Source organism: Diadema antillarum, unplaced genomic scaffold (genome assembly GCF_040938485.1).
Source record: "Diadema antillarum isolate AM-2024a unplaced genomic scaffold, OU_Dant_1.0 scf00000074, whole genome shotgun sequence".
NCBI lineage: Eukaryota > Metazoa > Echinodermata > Echinoidea > Diadematoida > Diadematidae > Diadema > Diadema antillarum.
In genome coordinates, this window is record NW_027270963.1 from 2,408,216 (window position 1) to 2,421,692 (window position 13,477).

Below are 13,477 nucleotides of genomic sequence, written 5' to 3' on the forward strand. Positions count from 1 at the left end.
ATGATCATTGAACCAATAAGGTTTTTTTTTTGATGCCATATCGCTTTTCCTCACACTAGTGCTGGTGTGTCCAGACCCGAATGACTTCATGTGCACCAATGGCATCTGCATCGATTCGACGCAGCGCTGCAACAACATCCAAAACTGTGCAGACTTCACCGACGAGCTGAACTGCCCGGTGCCGTGTCTGAATGGCATGTTTGCCTGCACCAATATCCTCCAGTGTGTGTCGTCGTTTCTTGTCTGTGATGGGGTCGCCCACTGCCAGGACAGCAGCGACGAGGGACAAATTTGTGAGTTTTGTTCCAATTTTTTCTTTTTTGTTTTATGGTTATTACTTCGTTAGAGTTCACATTTGTTTTTTCCATTTCCTCTCATTGCAATCATCAAGCGCCACAAAAAGGATGGTAGAAGCAAAATACACAGTCACATACACACATACATGTACACACACAAATACACACAAGCACAACTCACAAACACACATACACACAAAAACACAAGTGCAACTCAAAAACAAACATACACGCAAATACACACACACACACACCCACACACACACACACACACAGACGGACAAACTTGATAAACATTGACACACATTGAATGCATGGTGTTATTATGAAGGAAACATCTAAACTCTTTACCTCAAACATATCTCGATGTTTGACTCAATGTCTGATAGAGTTAGTATCGTAAGCGTGAAACCAAAAAGAAAAGTTATGGACTCCAAAATTGTGGAGAGTAGAACATAAAGTTAACTCTGTGTGATCCTTGGTGTTGAACAACTTTTCATTCAGTTTGTACACAAAAATTCACCAATATTCATTTTCTCCCATTTCTCCTGGGAAATGTTTTCTGCAGACCTGTTCTTGGTATGTTATAAGAGTAATATTAGTAAATTCTGTCTGCTCAAATATTTGAGGAAAAAAAAATGGAATTAATGGAATTTTGTGTACCAAAAAAATGAGCTGCTCAACGTTTAGATCACACAAAATTGCCAATTTGTCGTACCCTCTAAACCTTTAAAATTTATAACTTGGTTTATGTTTCTGATTTTTTCTCTCCAAATTTTCACTGATTAACTTTTATGATTTTCCTTATTACATGTAAAGCAACATATTATCAGGATGAAATTTTACTTTAAGTACAAAAAAAGACCAAAAAAAATAAATGAAATTCAGGAGAACCAGCATTTATCATGTTTTTTTCTTTTTACACCTTTGCACAAGTTATTCCCCTTCCTGTCAAATTCTCACCCTAGCCAAAGCAAAAGCATTAAGTCAGTCCTGACAGTGCACTAAGTCCTTATTCCACAACTGCCACATTTGACTCATTCAAATACCGGTATAGAAACCTTTCTCCAGCCATGCTCAGAGTGACGTCTTCAAGTTAGTTTGTGTGGCAGTATCTGCATTACCATGTAGATATAATTATGTCCGTGTAGCACTATAGATTCAAAGTGGTGTGTGGCATGACAGTGCTTGGCTGTCACAATTCAATTTGATGCACTCTGCACTGAAATGGTCAAGTGTAATTGGGTATCTAAGTAGCAGATATTTATGAGTGTATGCATGCTTGTGTGTGCCTGATAGTGTGTTCTTGTGTGTGTCTGTGTCTGTGTCTGTGTGTTAGGGTGTGTAGTTGAGTGTATGTGAAGCTGAAATTATTTATCACAATCTATATAAAGCATACGAAAAGAAAAATCTATGTGAGTGTATGTGCACCCAAAAAATAAAAAGGTGTCAGCAATTCTTAACTGTGTCTTGCATAAGCCCTGTGTGGTGCTTAAAAAACAATTAACAGAGAGCAATAGGTAACAATAAAGTGGACCGCAAATGGTCGCAGAACAATTTTCATTTGAGGGACCTGACAAAAAAAACAGACATCATTTGCTTTATTGGTGTTGTTGTAATCATTTATCTGAGTGTTTGTGTGCTTGTGTATGTCAGTGCGTGTGCGTGTGTGTTCAGGTCTGTCTGTATGTTTATGATGTCCTAGCTCTCCTCTCTAATTCTGCTGGTGAGCAGGTCCATCGAGGTGTGAGGACAAGACAATGGTGGCCTGAATGTATCACCAGGGGTCCATCAGAGCCGTGATGAATAATAGATGATATGTCACATTTTAGCCACCTGGATGGACATGTGTGCATTCAAGACATACAAACATGGCTGATTAACACGGGTGATACAATTGGTAAATCCACTGGGCATTGTCATCAAGGTTATTGAAGTGATGAAAAGGCGATATTTTATTAATGCTGCATTCTGTCTTGGAGGAACTTCACAATGTCTCTCTTTTGATAAAGAACACAATGCTACATTTGAGTATTTGTAGTGGGCTTTGTTGTGTTTTGTGTTTTCATTTCCACCATATTTGTAGATAAGAAGTCTGGCATTTTCATCATAGAATGTTTTTATGATTATCTGTGTTGTGTTTTGTATGTCCCATTCTTACATATTTGTGACTAAGAGTTTGACGTGTTCATTAAAAATGTCTGTAGGAATGAGTGAGTGGAGGCTGCTCAGGTTTAAAAATCATCCTGGCCAAAACTTTGTGTCCATATCAGTATACTATTTTTATTTAACATCTGCTAATGTTTTTATACCAGTAGCATAATGCTTTCAAAGACAAGAAGTACAGAGTACAGTGTAATAAAAAAACAAAAGAAATTCACTGGAAGTAATTCATTTTCGCAGTTCAGGTTTGCAGCAGAAAACAGCAGTGTTATACTTCTGCTTTTAGCAGAATGGCTGATGCCTGCAGTATGCCTATAGTATCTTTGCACAAACTATCAAAGATTGAGTGTACCAGACTCTATTGATAGGAAAGGGTTGAAAATTATGTTGAAAATGTGGCGAATGTACCATTAAACCATTTGGTTCATTGAGGATATAAGGGATTTGATCAGCCCAAAATCTAACCTATAAAGAGAGCTTCCAGGAAGAAAATAGCTGTAACGAGCAGAAAAAGTTTCTGTGACTGAGAGCAGAGGTTTAGTTGTAATCTTACTCAGACTAGGCTAACGGGGTACTTTTGCCCAATGGGGTACTTTTGTCCAATGGGGTGAAATTTCAGGAATGAGGGAGAGCAGGTGGCCCCTTAACCCGTTTTGTGCTGTGAGTACCAATTGGCACAGTAAACCCCATAGCATTGCATACACTCTCCAAAGTCCATGGCTAGGAAAGAGTTAACCATGAGTGTACTCTGACTAGAAGTGACTGAGAATCTTTGTGTATGTCTACAGGAAATGAAATGAAGCCATTTGACTTTTGAGAAAAGTGAAAGATTTCAATCATCCCAAAATATTTCCTAAGATCACATTACCTAAAATAAGAATGCAACTCTATAAAATTGGTAATTTTCTCCGACAGACTTCCCGTGAAAGCCGATTATTTGGTGAGGGTGACTTTTCGGGGTAAAGTTGCACTTGTCATTAACATGTTGGGACCAGCCCTAAAGGGTGGGCTATTAGCGGACAATGGGGTGCAATTTCAAGGGTCAGCGGAAATGGATTATCCAGACACAATGGGCGGTTAAGTGCAAGGCTGATTCGATAGCCTTCTGATACTCACTTTAAGGTCATTACTCTCAAGCCCCATGCATTCTTGACAGGGGGAAGGGTCTACGGATAGTTCTAAGTTGCTTTCAAGCTACAGAAATACAGTGTACTTCAAGCTTTAGATGAATGTCTTAGAACATACCTTTGTCTTTATTTCGTCCGCAGTCAGTTACCTGCAGGGTGCAGCTGTCAGACATTTAGGTAGTTGATGATTCGCCATAGTTAAGTCTTCATATTTGTCAAAAAGATAGTCTTGAATAGTCGGGACATTTTCTTTTTCTTTTTTTTTTTGGGGGGGGGGCATGTTAACCTGTTGAGGATGGGCTGATTTTGCTACAACACGCATTTCCCATAGACACTTGTTCGAGTATACTTGGGACTTGTCCTCAGCTGGTTAAGAACTAAATATATTTCGAAATTGAGTACAATTTACTTCTGCCACACAATTGTTACAGATGTCCTGTATGATAAAGGACATCCACAAGATGTATAAAGTTTTGGGGGGCTTTGCCTCACCAAGTGGTGACCACAATATCAGTGTATATTTATTCCTTTGCTTGCAAACATCATTATCAATTCAGTAATAGCTGTCATTAGTAGTCAGTTTGGCTTTCTGGATGCTATTGAAAAAAACAAAAACAAAGATGCAAAAAAGTAATTCAAACCATTATTCACATTAGTATGATTCATTCAAATTCTCACCTAGCTTTGTCAGAGTCGTAATCTACCCCTAAATAAGAGTGTTGATGTAAGGATAGATACAAATACGACTTGTAGTAGTCAAGAATATACCAAGATCTTACCAAAAGTAGAAATTAAAAAGTAGCGTTTAGAAATACCTGTGACTACAGTTTCTGTATTACTTTGAAATACCACATGGTGACCACAATATCAGTGAATATTGATTCCTTTGCTTACAAACACCATTATCAATTCAGTAATAGTTGTCATTAGTAGTCAGTTTGGCTTTCTGGATGCTATTTGAAATAAAAACAAAACAAAACAAAAAACAAAGATGCAAAAAAGTAATTCAAACCATTATTCACTTTAGTATGATTCATTCAAATTCTCACCTAGCTTTGTCAGAGTCGTAATCTACCCCTAAAAAAAGAGTGTTGATGTAAGGATAGATACAAATACGACTTGTAGTAGTCGAGAATATACCAAAATCTTACCAAAAGTCTTGCCGGTCACTTGGATTCCTCCATCTCCCGCTGTTTTGACGCCAAACTCCTACAAGGGGAGAAAAAGGAGGCCAAAAATATGTGTAGGGAGGGATTTTTGCCCTCTATGTGGTCTCTATCCTACCAAGCATTACGACTCCTTAATGGTTTTAATCCGACTGCCAAGTTGAATATCCCTTACAAAGTACTATCCGTAATGGAATGACTCCTTAGCTGCTTGTTTGTATAGTGCATTGTCAGTAACTGTCTGGAAGCAGCTACTTGACTGGATGGGACTGACAGAGAGCATTCCTTGTGAGTAGTTAAGATGATTACCTCCCTTCTTAGTGGGGATAAGGTCACACAATTAGCATTTCACGGTTTGAAGATGGTTTGTTTTCATGACTACACACACACTCACACACACACTGTCAGCAGACCGTACAGTCCATTTGAATACTTTCAACTACTTGTAGTCTCACAAACAAGACAATGCCCTCAATTAAACGGTAACAACAAAGTACACTATTAATAATCAGCTGTTCTCTTTGCTTCATAATTCTCTTGAGATCATTGCAGAATCTAAAAGAAAAGCAAGACCACCAAAAAAAAATAGAGAGAACAGATTACATTTGATTGTCTCATGCTGGTATGCAGTCTATTTCAAGGTTTAATTTTAACCTGTTGATGACGAGTCCTGAGAATACTCGGGCAGGTGTCTGTGGGAAATGCCTGTTATAGCAAAGTCAGTCCATCTTCAATGGGTTAAGCTTTATTATTCTCTGAAAGAGATGTTTCCAGAGTTATTTCATAATTGCAAAAAAAAAAATGGACAATTTTGACCGAACAATCTAAATTGGGTACTTTGTTGTTGAAAAAAGAAGAAGAAAACAATAGTTTTGAAATTAAGTTTTGCTGAGATATTGACTGAATAAAATACTGGATTTCTAGTGCCATGTAAGAGGAGAGAAAGGGGGAAATTTTATTGAAAATCAGCCAGATAAAGACTAGGATGAAAGAAAAACAAGCAGATAGGTTGAAGGTGTGACAGTATGTCTGCATCAGTACTAAGGGGAGAGAGCACAAGTTAGAGTGTTAAAAGAAAAGTGAGAAGCTCAGTGTGGGTATGTGTGTGACTACTGCCCTCTATTGAGGTGATCATTACAGGCAGGGCCACTGTGCCACTGTTTGCCATCAGACAGCTTGTCAATATGCACAGTGAGTAGTGTGTTTGGGAGGACGTACAGAATGAAGTTGCTGTTTTCAGTTTTGCCTTTAAGGGTGTCTCAGAACCAGTGCACAATTACACCGCACTTTTTCCTATGGATACCTGTTCCAATACATGCCCCCCTCTTGCAAAGAAATCTCGAGTTGTGTATATTATAGAGATATGAAAAGAAAGTTCTGTTTGGGAGGGGAATATTATTTCACCTGTTCAACTCCACCTGCGAGGATTTTTAAAGATTTTTTCAAAACCAAAAGTAACATTTTCCTTTTAAAAAAATGAGAAAAAAACTGGTGTACCCAAGCAGACGGCTGTGTACAAGTATTTATTTATTACCCTCCTCTAGAAAGCAAAAGAAAACCTAACAGAAGCAGAGGTCATCTTAGCAGGAAGGAAAGTCGTTTGGTCATCAAATAACAGCTGTTAAATTTTAAGAAGGGCCATGAGTGGTATTTTCCAATAAAGTTGAATGTGAAACACAAACATACCACCTATTGTTAGAATTTGTCTTACCATCACAGGAAAGTTTCAAAATGCCTAAACACAATGTGATCAATCATTTAGAAAATTGGGATTTTATGAACAGTGCTCCATTAGGAAACTAGGTTTTAATGGCAGAGCTTGTCTTTCTAGATACAATGTGACCTCATGTTTGGCCTTAGACATGGATGTCTAGTGTCAGAGAGCCACACAAGTTGGACAGAGAGGGGGGAGGGGGAGAGTAGGGAAGAAACGAGAGGAGAGAGAGGAGAGGGGACGAGAGAAACCATGAGAACTCCTATTTTTGGTTTCCTAACTTTGCCTTCATCATTTCTGCCTGAGTGAGATAGAGAAGAGAATGAACTACATGCAGTCACGAGAGGCGAACTTTTCTCATCTTTTGTTCCTTGTCCACTGGAGCTTAGCTTTATTGTACTGCATTCAGGGAGAGAGAGAGAGAGGGGGAGAGAAAAAGGGACCAAAGGGAAAAAAGAGGGGTGCGTGCATTATCACTTGTCGGTACACAAGAAGCGGTTTGGATGCTTTCAATGGGTGCTCTGACATGAGGCCCGACTTGTACTTACCGAACTGTCATATTTGCCAGGGATTGTTTTCCTTCTTCCCCTTCTCCTCTCTGCACACTCTCGTCATTATTATGAAGTGAAAGGCTCATGCTGAGCTCACGAGAAGGGAGCAGTCTGTTAGGCTTGTCGCGTGGGATAAAAAAAAATAGAAGAAAAAAGAAATGAGAGAGCACTGAGGATGAGCGTTAAGCCCAAGGCATATAGACTAAAGACTTACGCCAGAGGTGTGCGGCATGGTGCTCTAACGGTTCTGACACGCTTCTGGAATGCTCCTGTTCTATTAATGAAGACCCGAGAAGACAACAGTGGGGATTAAGGGCGTGAGGCCACTGGCGGATTAGGAAGCAGGAGCAGCCCCACTTGTCTCATATCACACTGGATATAAGCAGGAACAGAGTGGATGTTGGTAGATTTAAGTTGGTTCGAGGATATGTGTGACATCTTTGACTCTCAAGGAGTTGTGTTCACTGTGCAGGAGTTCTCTGATGGTTTTCATGAAAAATTTCCTGTGTCAACCTCGAGGAATTTGATTGTGGAACTTGTGATTGTTGTGTTAGGCATCTTTGATGAGCAATACAGCGTACAGTATGTGATTAATCTTCACATTTTTCTGTGACTTCTGTCTACCTTGAAGCTAATGTTAATTAAGGACAGTTCCAAGAGGAATATCAAGTACTCATGACTGAGGGCAAGTGATCATTGCGAGACCTGCCTTAGTGTTGTGTGGCACAGAAATTTGAATCATTACATTTCCCATACTTGATCAACGTTTGGAACCAAAGACCATGAAGAATCAGAGAGGCTTTGTTATGGGATGGTAGAATTGCAAAATTTTCCCAATGAGCATATTGATTAAAAGTCTTTCTGTGAGATAGAAAGATGTCTTCTATTTCAGTAACAGGCAGTAGGACTCGTACATCGAAGCGATATGACTGCGTTCAGGAAGCCTGCATTGACAGCAGAACATCAGATGCACATGGAAATATTCTCCAGCGATCTCGCGCCATAACGGACGAGTCGAAACTATCCTATCCTCCATACATCTCCATGTCTCCCGCTTTGATATGTACTGCATTCTGCCAAAAGTTATCTCTGTGTGTCCAGCATCATGCCTCAAAGATCTCCCAGAGATTAGAGGCGACACTCTTGGGCCAGCTGCAGGGATGTTCGTGCTCCAAATGCCTCCAGAATCATAGGACATTGTCTGTACATCACAGAAAAGAGACTAGAGGTCATGGGAACATATCATGGTCAACTGATTGCAAGAAAGGGTCAGATACCAGACAGGTCCCTGACAATATTTGTCACCATCAACATCACAAGTCTTCATCTCATCATCCCATGCCATCCTGTCTTCCTCAGAAGAGAGCCGGAAGCTCTGGAACACGTTTTGACTCTAGTCTTTCTTTCATTTTTCTTGTATTTATCATACTGTCATCTTGCACAGTATCAGTCTATGGTAAGTTTCCCCCATCAGTATTCCAAGAAATGGCAGGATATGAATCATTCTGTGGGGGGAGGGGGAGGGCATTTGACATTTACATGTTGATGATGAAGGTGAAAATGATGATGATGATGATGATGATGATGATGATGATGATGATGATGATGATGATGATGATGATGATGATGATGATGATGATAATAGAAGATGATGGTTATGTTGGCGATGATGGCGATGATGATGATGATGATAATGGAAGATGATGGTTATGTTGGCGATGATGATGATGACAACGATGATGATGATGATGACGATGACGATATCAATGAAACCAGTAACATGATGTTGATAGAGATGGCGATTGATTTGTAATAATAATGGTAAAGAAGATGATAAATGACATTGATGATGTCAGTAGGAGATGTGATGGTGGTGATGATAGTGATGAGGACACTATGTAAATGTTAGCAATGCCTCTTAATAAATTGTATGGTTGTCCTGAATGGGGAATGTAGGAAAAGTATCTGTCATTTTTATTACTCAAAATCATGGTGTTGTACTTGAAATCATTTAGTGCATTAAATTGTAGCTGCCTCATTGTTGCTTGCAAAAGAGTACATAAGAAATTCTAGTTCCACAGAACTCTTCAAGCAAAAGGAGCAGTTGCAAAACTTTCACAATTCTTGGATTGTCTATTTAAAAGGATATAACTATTGTCCATGTGTAGAAAAGCAGAAATTAGAATAGAAAAGCAATGACTTTCTTGCCTGTACATGTACAGTGTACTTTGGATATATCAAGCTGTATATTTATCTATTGTATCTAAACACACATAAATAGATGTATGAATATTGAAATTTGAGTTTAATGAATTGTGAAGAATCAAAAGTTACTTTCTTTTCACTTCCAGGTCAGAACCCATGTGACCCAAACCCATGTCAAAATGGAGGATCCTGCTCAGGGGCTTTTGGCCAGGCTAATTTCACCTGCAGCTGTGCTGCTGGGTATGCTGGAAATCAGTGTCAAATAAGTAAGTGGTGATGAATGCTTAATTAAGATAAAGCAAACCAAAAATGTTTTTGTTTTGTGTGTACATTACATGTACTTTCCAATTACACACCACATACTCATATGCACGCAGAGAAACAGACATGTTAAATGAATAAATACAGAACTAACTGTACATCAGTTATTACTTTAGTATTCTCATGCATGTGTGAATTCACACACACATATATATATATATATATATATATATATATATATATATATATATATATATATACCTGGATGCACATAATTTTATTTTCCTCGATTTATATCTGTGCTACTCTTGATTTTTTTACAATGTATCATAGCTGGTATTCAAAGGAAATATATATCAAGATGAAATTGACATTTTGCAAGTATGAGAAAGTTAAACCCAATTTAAGAACTAAACGCAGCAAATGTGAGTAGATATTGGGCGGTATCAAGAAAGTTACTACTTGGTGTACTTATTTGTGGAAAGAACAAACTCCTGCATATACATGCTGTGAAGATAAGATTTGTAGTTTGTAAATTAGCAGAGAAACTTTATGTACTGTCCTTAATTTCCTGGTTTATTATACCCCCGCCAAACGAAGTTTGAAGGGGGTATATAGGAATCAGCGGACAGTCGGTCGGGCGGTCGGTCCGTTCCAAATCTTGCGTCGCGAACTACTTCCTCAGTTTTCAACCGATTCCCATAAAACTTGGCACAGATGTGTGCCTTGGGTTGTAGATGTGCAAGACGTATTTTTTGACAGTACCCAAAAGTACGTTGCCATGGTAACGGCGTATTATGGGCAAAAATGGGTACAAATCTTGCGTCGCGAACTACTTCCTCAGTTTTCAACCGATTCCCATAAAACTTGGCACAGATGTGTGCCTTGGGTTGTAGATGTGCAAGACGTATTTTTTGACAGTACCCACAAGTACGTTGCCATGGTAACGGCATATCATGGGCAAAAATGGGTACAAATCTTGCGTCGCGAACTCCTCCCACAGTTTTTGATCAATTTTTATGAAGTTAGGTACAGATGTTCATCTGAATATCTTAATGTGCAAGACACATATTTCCGCAGTGGCAAAAAGTGCGTTGTCATGGTAACGGCATGTTATTGGTAAAATATAGGGCAAAATGCTTCATGGCAAAACTGCTTCATCAGTGTTCTTCCAATTCTTATGGAATTCATATTGAATGTTTGTCTTAGGATATAGGTCAGCATGACACATTTCTTGACAGTGACAAAAAGTATGTTGCCATGGTAACAGCTCACATATTATGAGCCAAAATGATGGAAAATTTTGTGTTGCAAACTACTTCCTCAGTTTTTGCCCAATTTCCATGAAACTTGGTACAGATGTGTGCCTTTGGTTGTAGATGTGCAAGACGCATTTTTCGACAGTACCCGAAAGTACGTTGCCATGGTAACGGCATATTAATGGCAGAAGATCAAGGAAAGATCTTGCGGATTTAACTACTTCCTCAGTTTTTTGACCAAAGCTTATCAAATGTTGTTTTGACCAAAGCTTATGAAATGTTGTTTGGCGGGGGTATAACCAGTCGCTGTAGCGACATTTCTAGTTGCAGTTAGAACTCCATACATGTCTGTCTTGGAGTTATGATAATATGAAATAATATAAACACAACTATCAATACATGGTTGCTAATTTTAGCAATTGCAGTAGACTGATACTTATCTTACAATCAATGTCAGTTCTGTATGACTGGGCCATTGTGTGATTAGTGTCCCCTGGGTGCTTGAAGTGAAGGATGTGCTACCCTATAGATAGTGCTGGCTGGCATAATCAATCAAAATCCCACAGTATACCTAAACGTCTTCACATGTAATTACATGAAATGTACAAGTAGGCCTAAAGATGGCATCAGCCCAGCGCAGCGCTGAAATTATCAATATCTCATCAGAGAATGGTTAGCAATCAAAAGTAATCCCATAATCAATGATGGTTCTGAGTCAGGAGGCCCTTTTGTTGGGTTGATGTGTCATTGTTGCCTGAAAGGGGAAATACACTATGTAATGAAACCAATGAGGGCCCATATATAGCATCATTTCAGGGCTCGGCTGAAGTTATCAATATCTAATAGTTGTGAAGACAGGAAGAGGAGATGGGTCATACAGAGAGACAAGAACCAAACTAAACAGGAAGGGGATTAACCAAACTGTTCATTTCTCATGAGCCATTCAACGGCCGAACGAGGCAATCGGCACTAATCTGTGGACGCGACACTCTCCGCCTCCACACCGTTCCTAAATTATTCATGAATTGCCACAATAATGTTGTCTGTGTCTCGTGCACAGCTGAGCGACAAAGGTGCAAGAATGCTCGGCCACATGAAAACATTGTTCACACCGCCTGCTCTACCTCATCACATACTGCTTTTGAAAAAGTATCCGAGGCGTTATACGGGGAACAATGGGATTTTTAAGAGGGTAGTCTTCTGAAGAAAATTTGCCCCCGGGGGGATGGAGACCTTCAAGAAGAGTGGAAGGCAAATAGGGAGGAAATACTAGTCAAGCTACTTCAGAGTGACTTTTCACCAAGGAGTACTTGTAAAAGATGGATGTATTTGATTTCTATGCATTATCAAAAAATTCTCCTTGTTTGTCAGACACAGAGCCTTGTAATCTCTTTGGTAATCATGTTTAAGCAGCAACAAGTATTAAAGTATGCATTTAGTATTTCATTGCAGGCCAGGATTATATCTTTGCAGCTCATTGTTATACTCTTCAGGAATGTTCTCATGAATACTTGGCTATGTTGCCAGGCAATGTGACAAATATACATACATATAACATTTACACAAACATGCATGTATCTGAAATATGTGTATGTTATACATTTGTTTCATTATTATACTTCTCATTAAGTACTGTGGAAAGAAAAAAGCAATTCAATTCTCCAAACATAAATTTGAGAAAGAGATTGATAGTGTAGAGGGGTGATCTTGCAAGTCTTGCGATCTTACTCATTTCACATTGTACAGAGGGTAACATTTGATTTAAAAAAAAAAAAGATCAGCTATTCTTTGTCTACAAACTCTGATTGTTTAAATTATATGATGTTGTTGATGGGGAAAAATTAGCTATAGGTGTGCAAAGGCATTTTATGGATTATGAGACAAATTGAAAATCCATTGCATTAAGAATAGGAAGCCAGAGTCACTTTTTTGACAATGCCATGCCTGAGTAAAGAAGGTGTGCAAAAATTTGAAGCTATCGAATCCATCATGCCTGAAACTTGCCGCATAATCCAGATGGTGGCAGCCAAGGAGATTGTCATCTAGCTGCCATTGATTTGCCCTCTTTGTGAATCATTCCTCCCGCAATTGTCCTATTCACAGATTGAAGGAAGATTGAATTGATGGAATTATGTGATGATACCTGAGAGTTCAGAAAAAAAAAACTTTGTTGTGCACACAATCCTTGGAACCGGATTTTAGGGTCTTTTGAAAGTGACGTTGATTCATTTTTGAGAACGCCAAAGCTGGATTATCGAACATCCTCTGGGAGAAATGGTATTAACTTCTGTATCTTTGTTGATGTGCAGAGACGAGAAAGTGAGTTCTGAAGGATGATTTGCTCTTTTGACATTTATTTTGTTTCGATATCATTTTAACCCTAAAAAGGCCGGGGGGGGGGGTTGAATCAACCCCCCCCCTCGACATTTTTCGCGACTTCTCCGTCACGCGAAATTTTTTGACCGCGCCGTTCGCTGACTTTTTACTTTCAGGTCTCGTGCATCTTTTGACACCATTTTCGTGAAAATCGTGCAGACCGTTATGACACTGCATAACGTTTTATACATGCCTGTCAGATCGAAAATGGCTCAAAAACATGATTTTGTGTATAAAGTCTATGCAAATGGAGTTTTCTCTTCATATTCATAAAGATCTGATTATTTTCACTTTTATAGGCTGAAACTAATTAATTTTAGCATAATTATGCTTGATATAGAAACATAGAAGCGCTTAGA

General features: G+C 38.8%; 1 protein-coding gene across 1 annotated transcript in view; it reads left to right on the top strand.

The window, feature by feature from the left end:
* Positions 1–13,477, top strand: part of LOC139717354 (cadherin-23-like) — a 197,374-nt gene that overhangs the window by 84,480 nt on the left and 99,417 nt on the right. The window contains exons 32-33 of the mRNA XM_071628860.1: positions 60–293; positions 9,369–9,488. Of these exons, the coding sequence (XP_071484961.1) occupies positions 60–293; positions 9,369–9,488 (354 nt within the window). The remainder of the gene's footprint in view (positions 1–59; positions 294–9,368; positions 9,489–13,477) is intronic.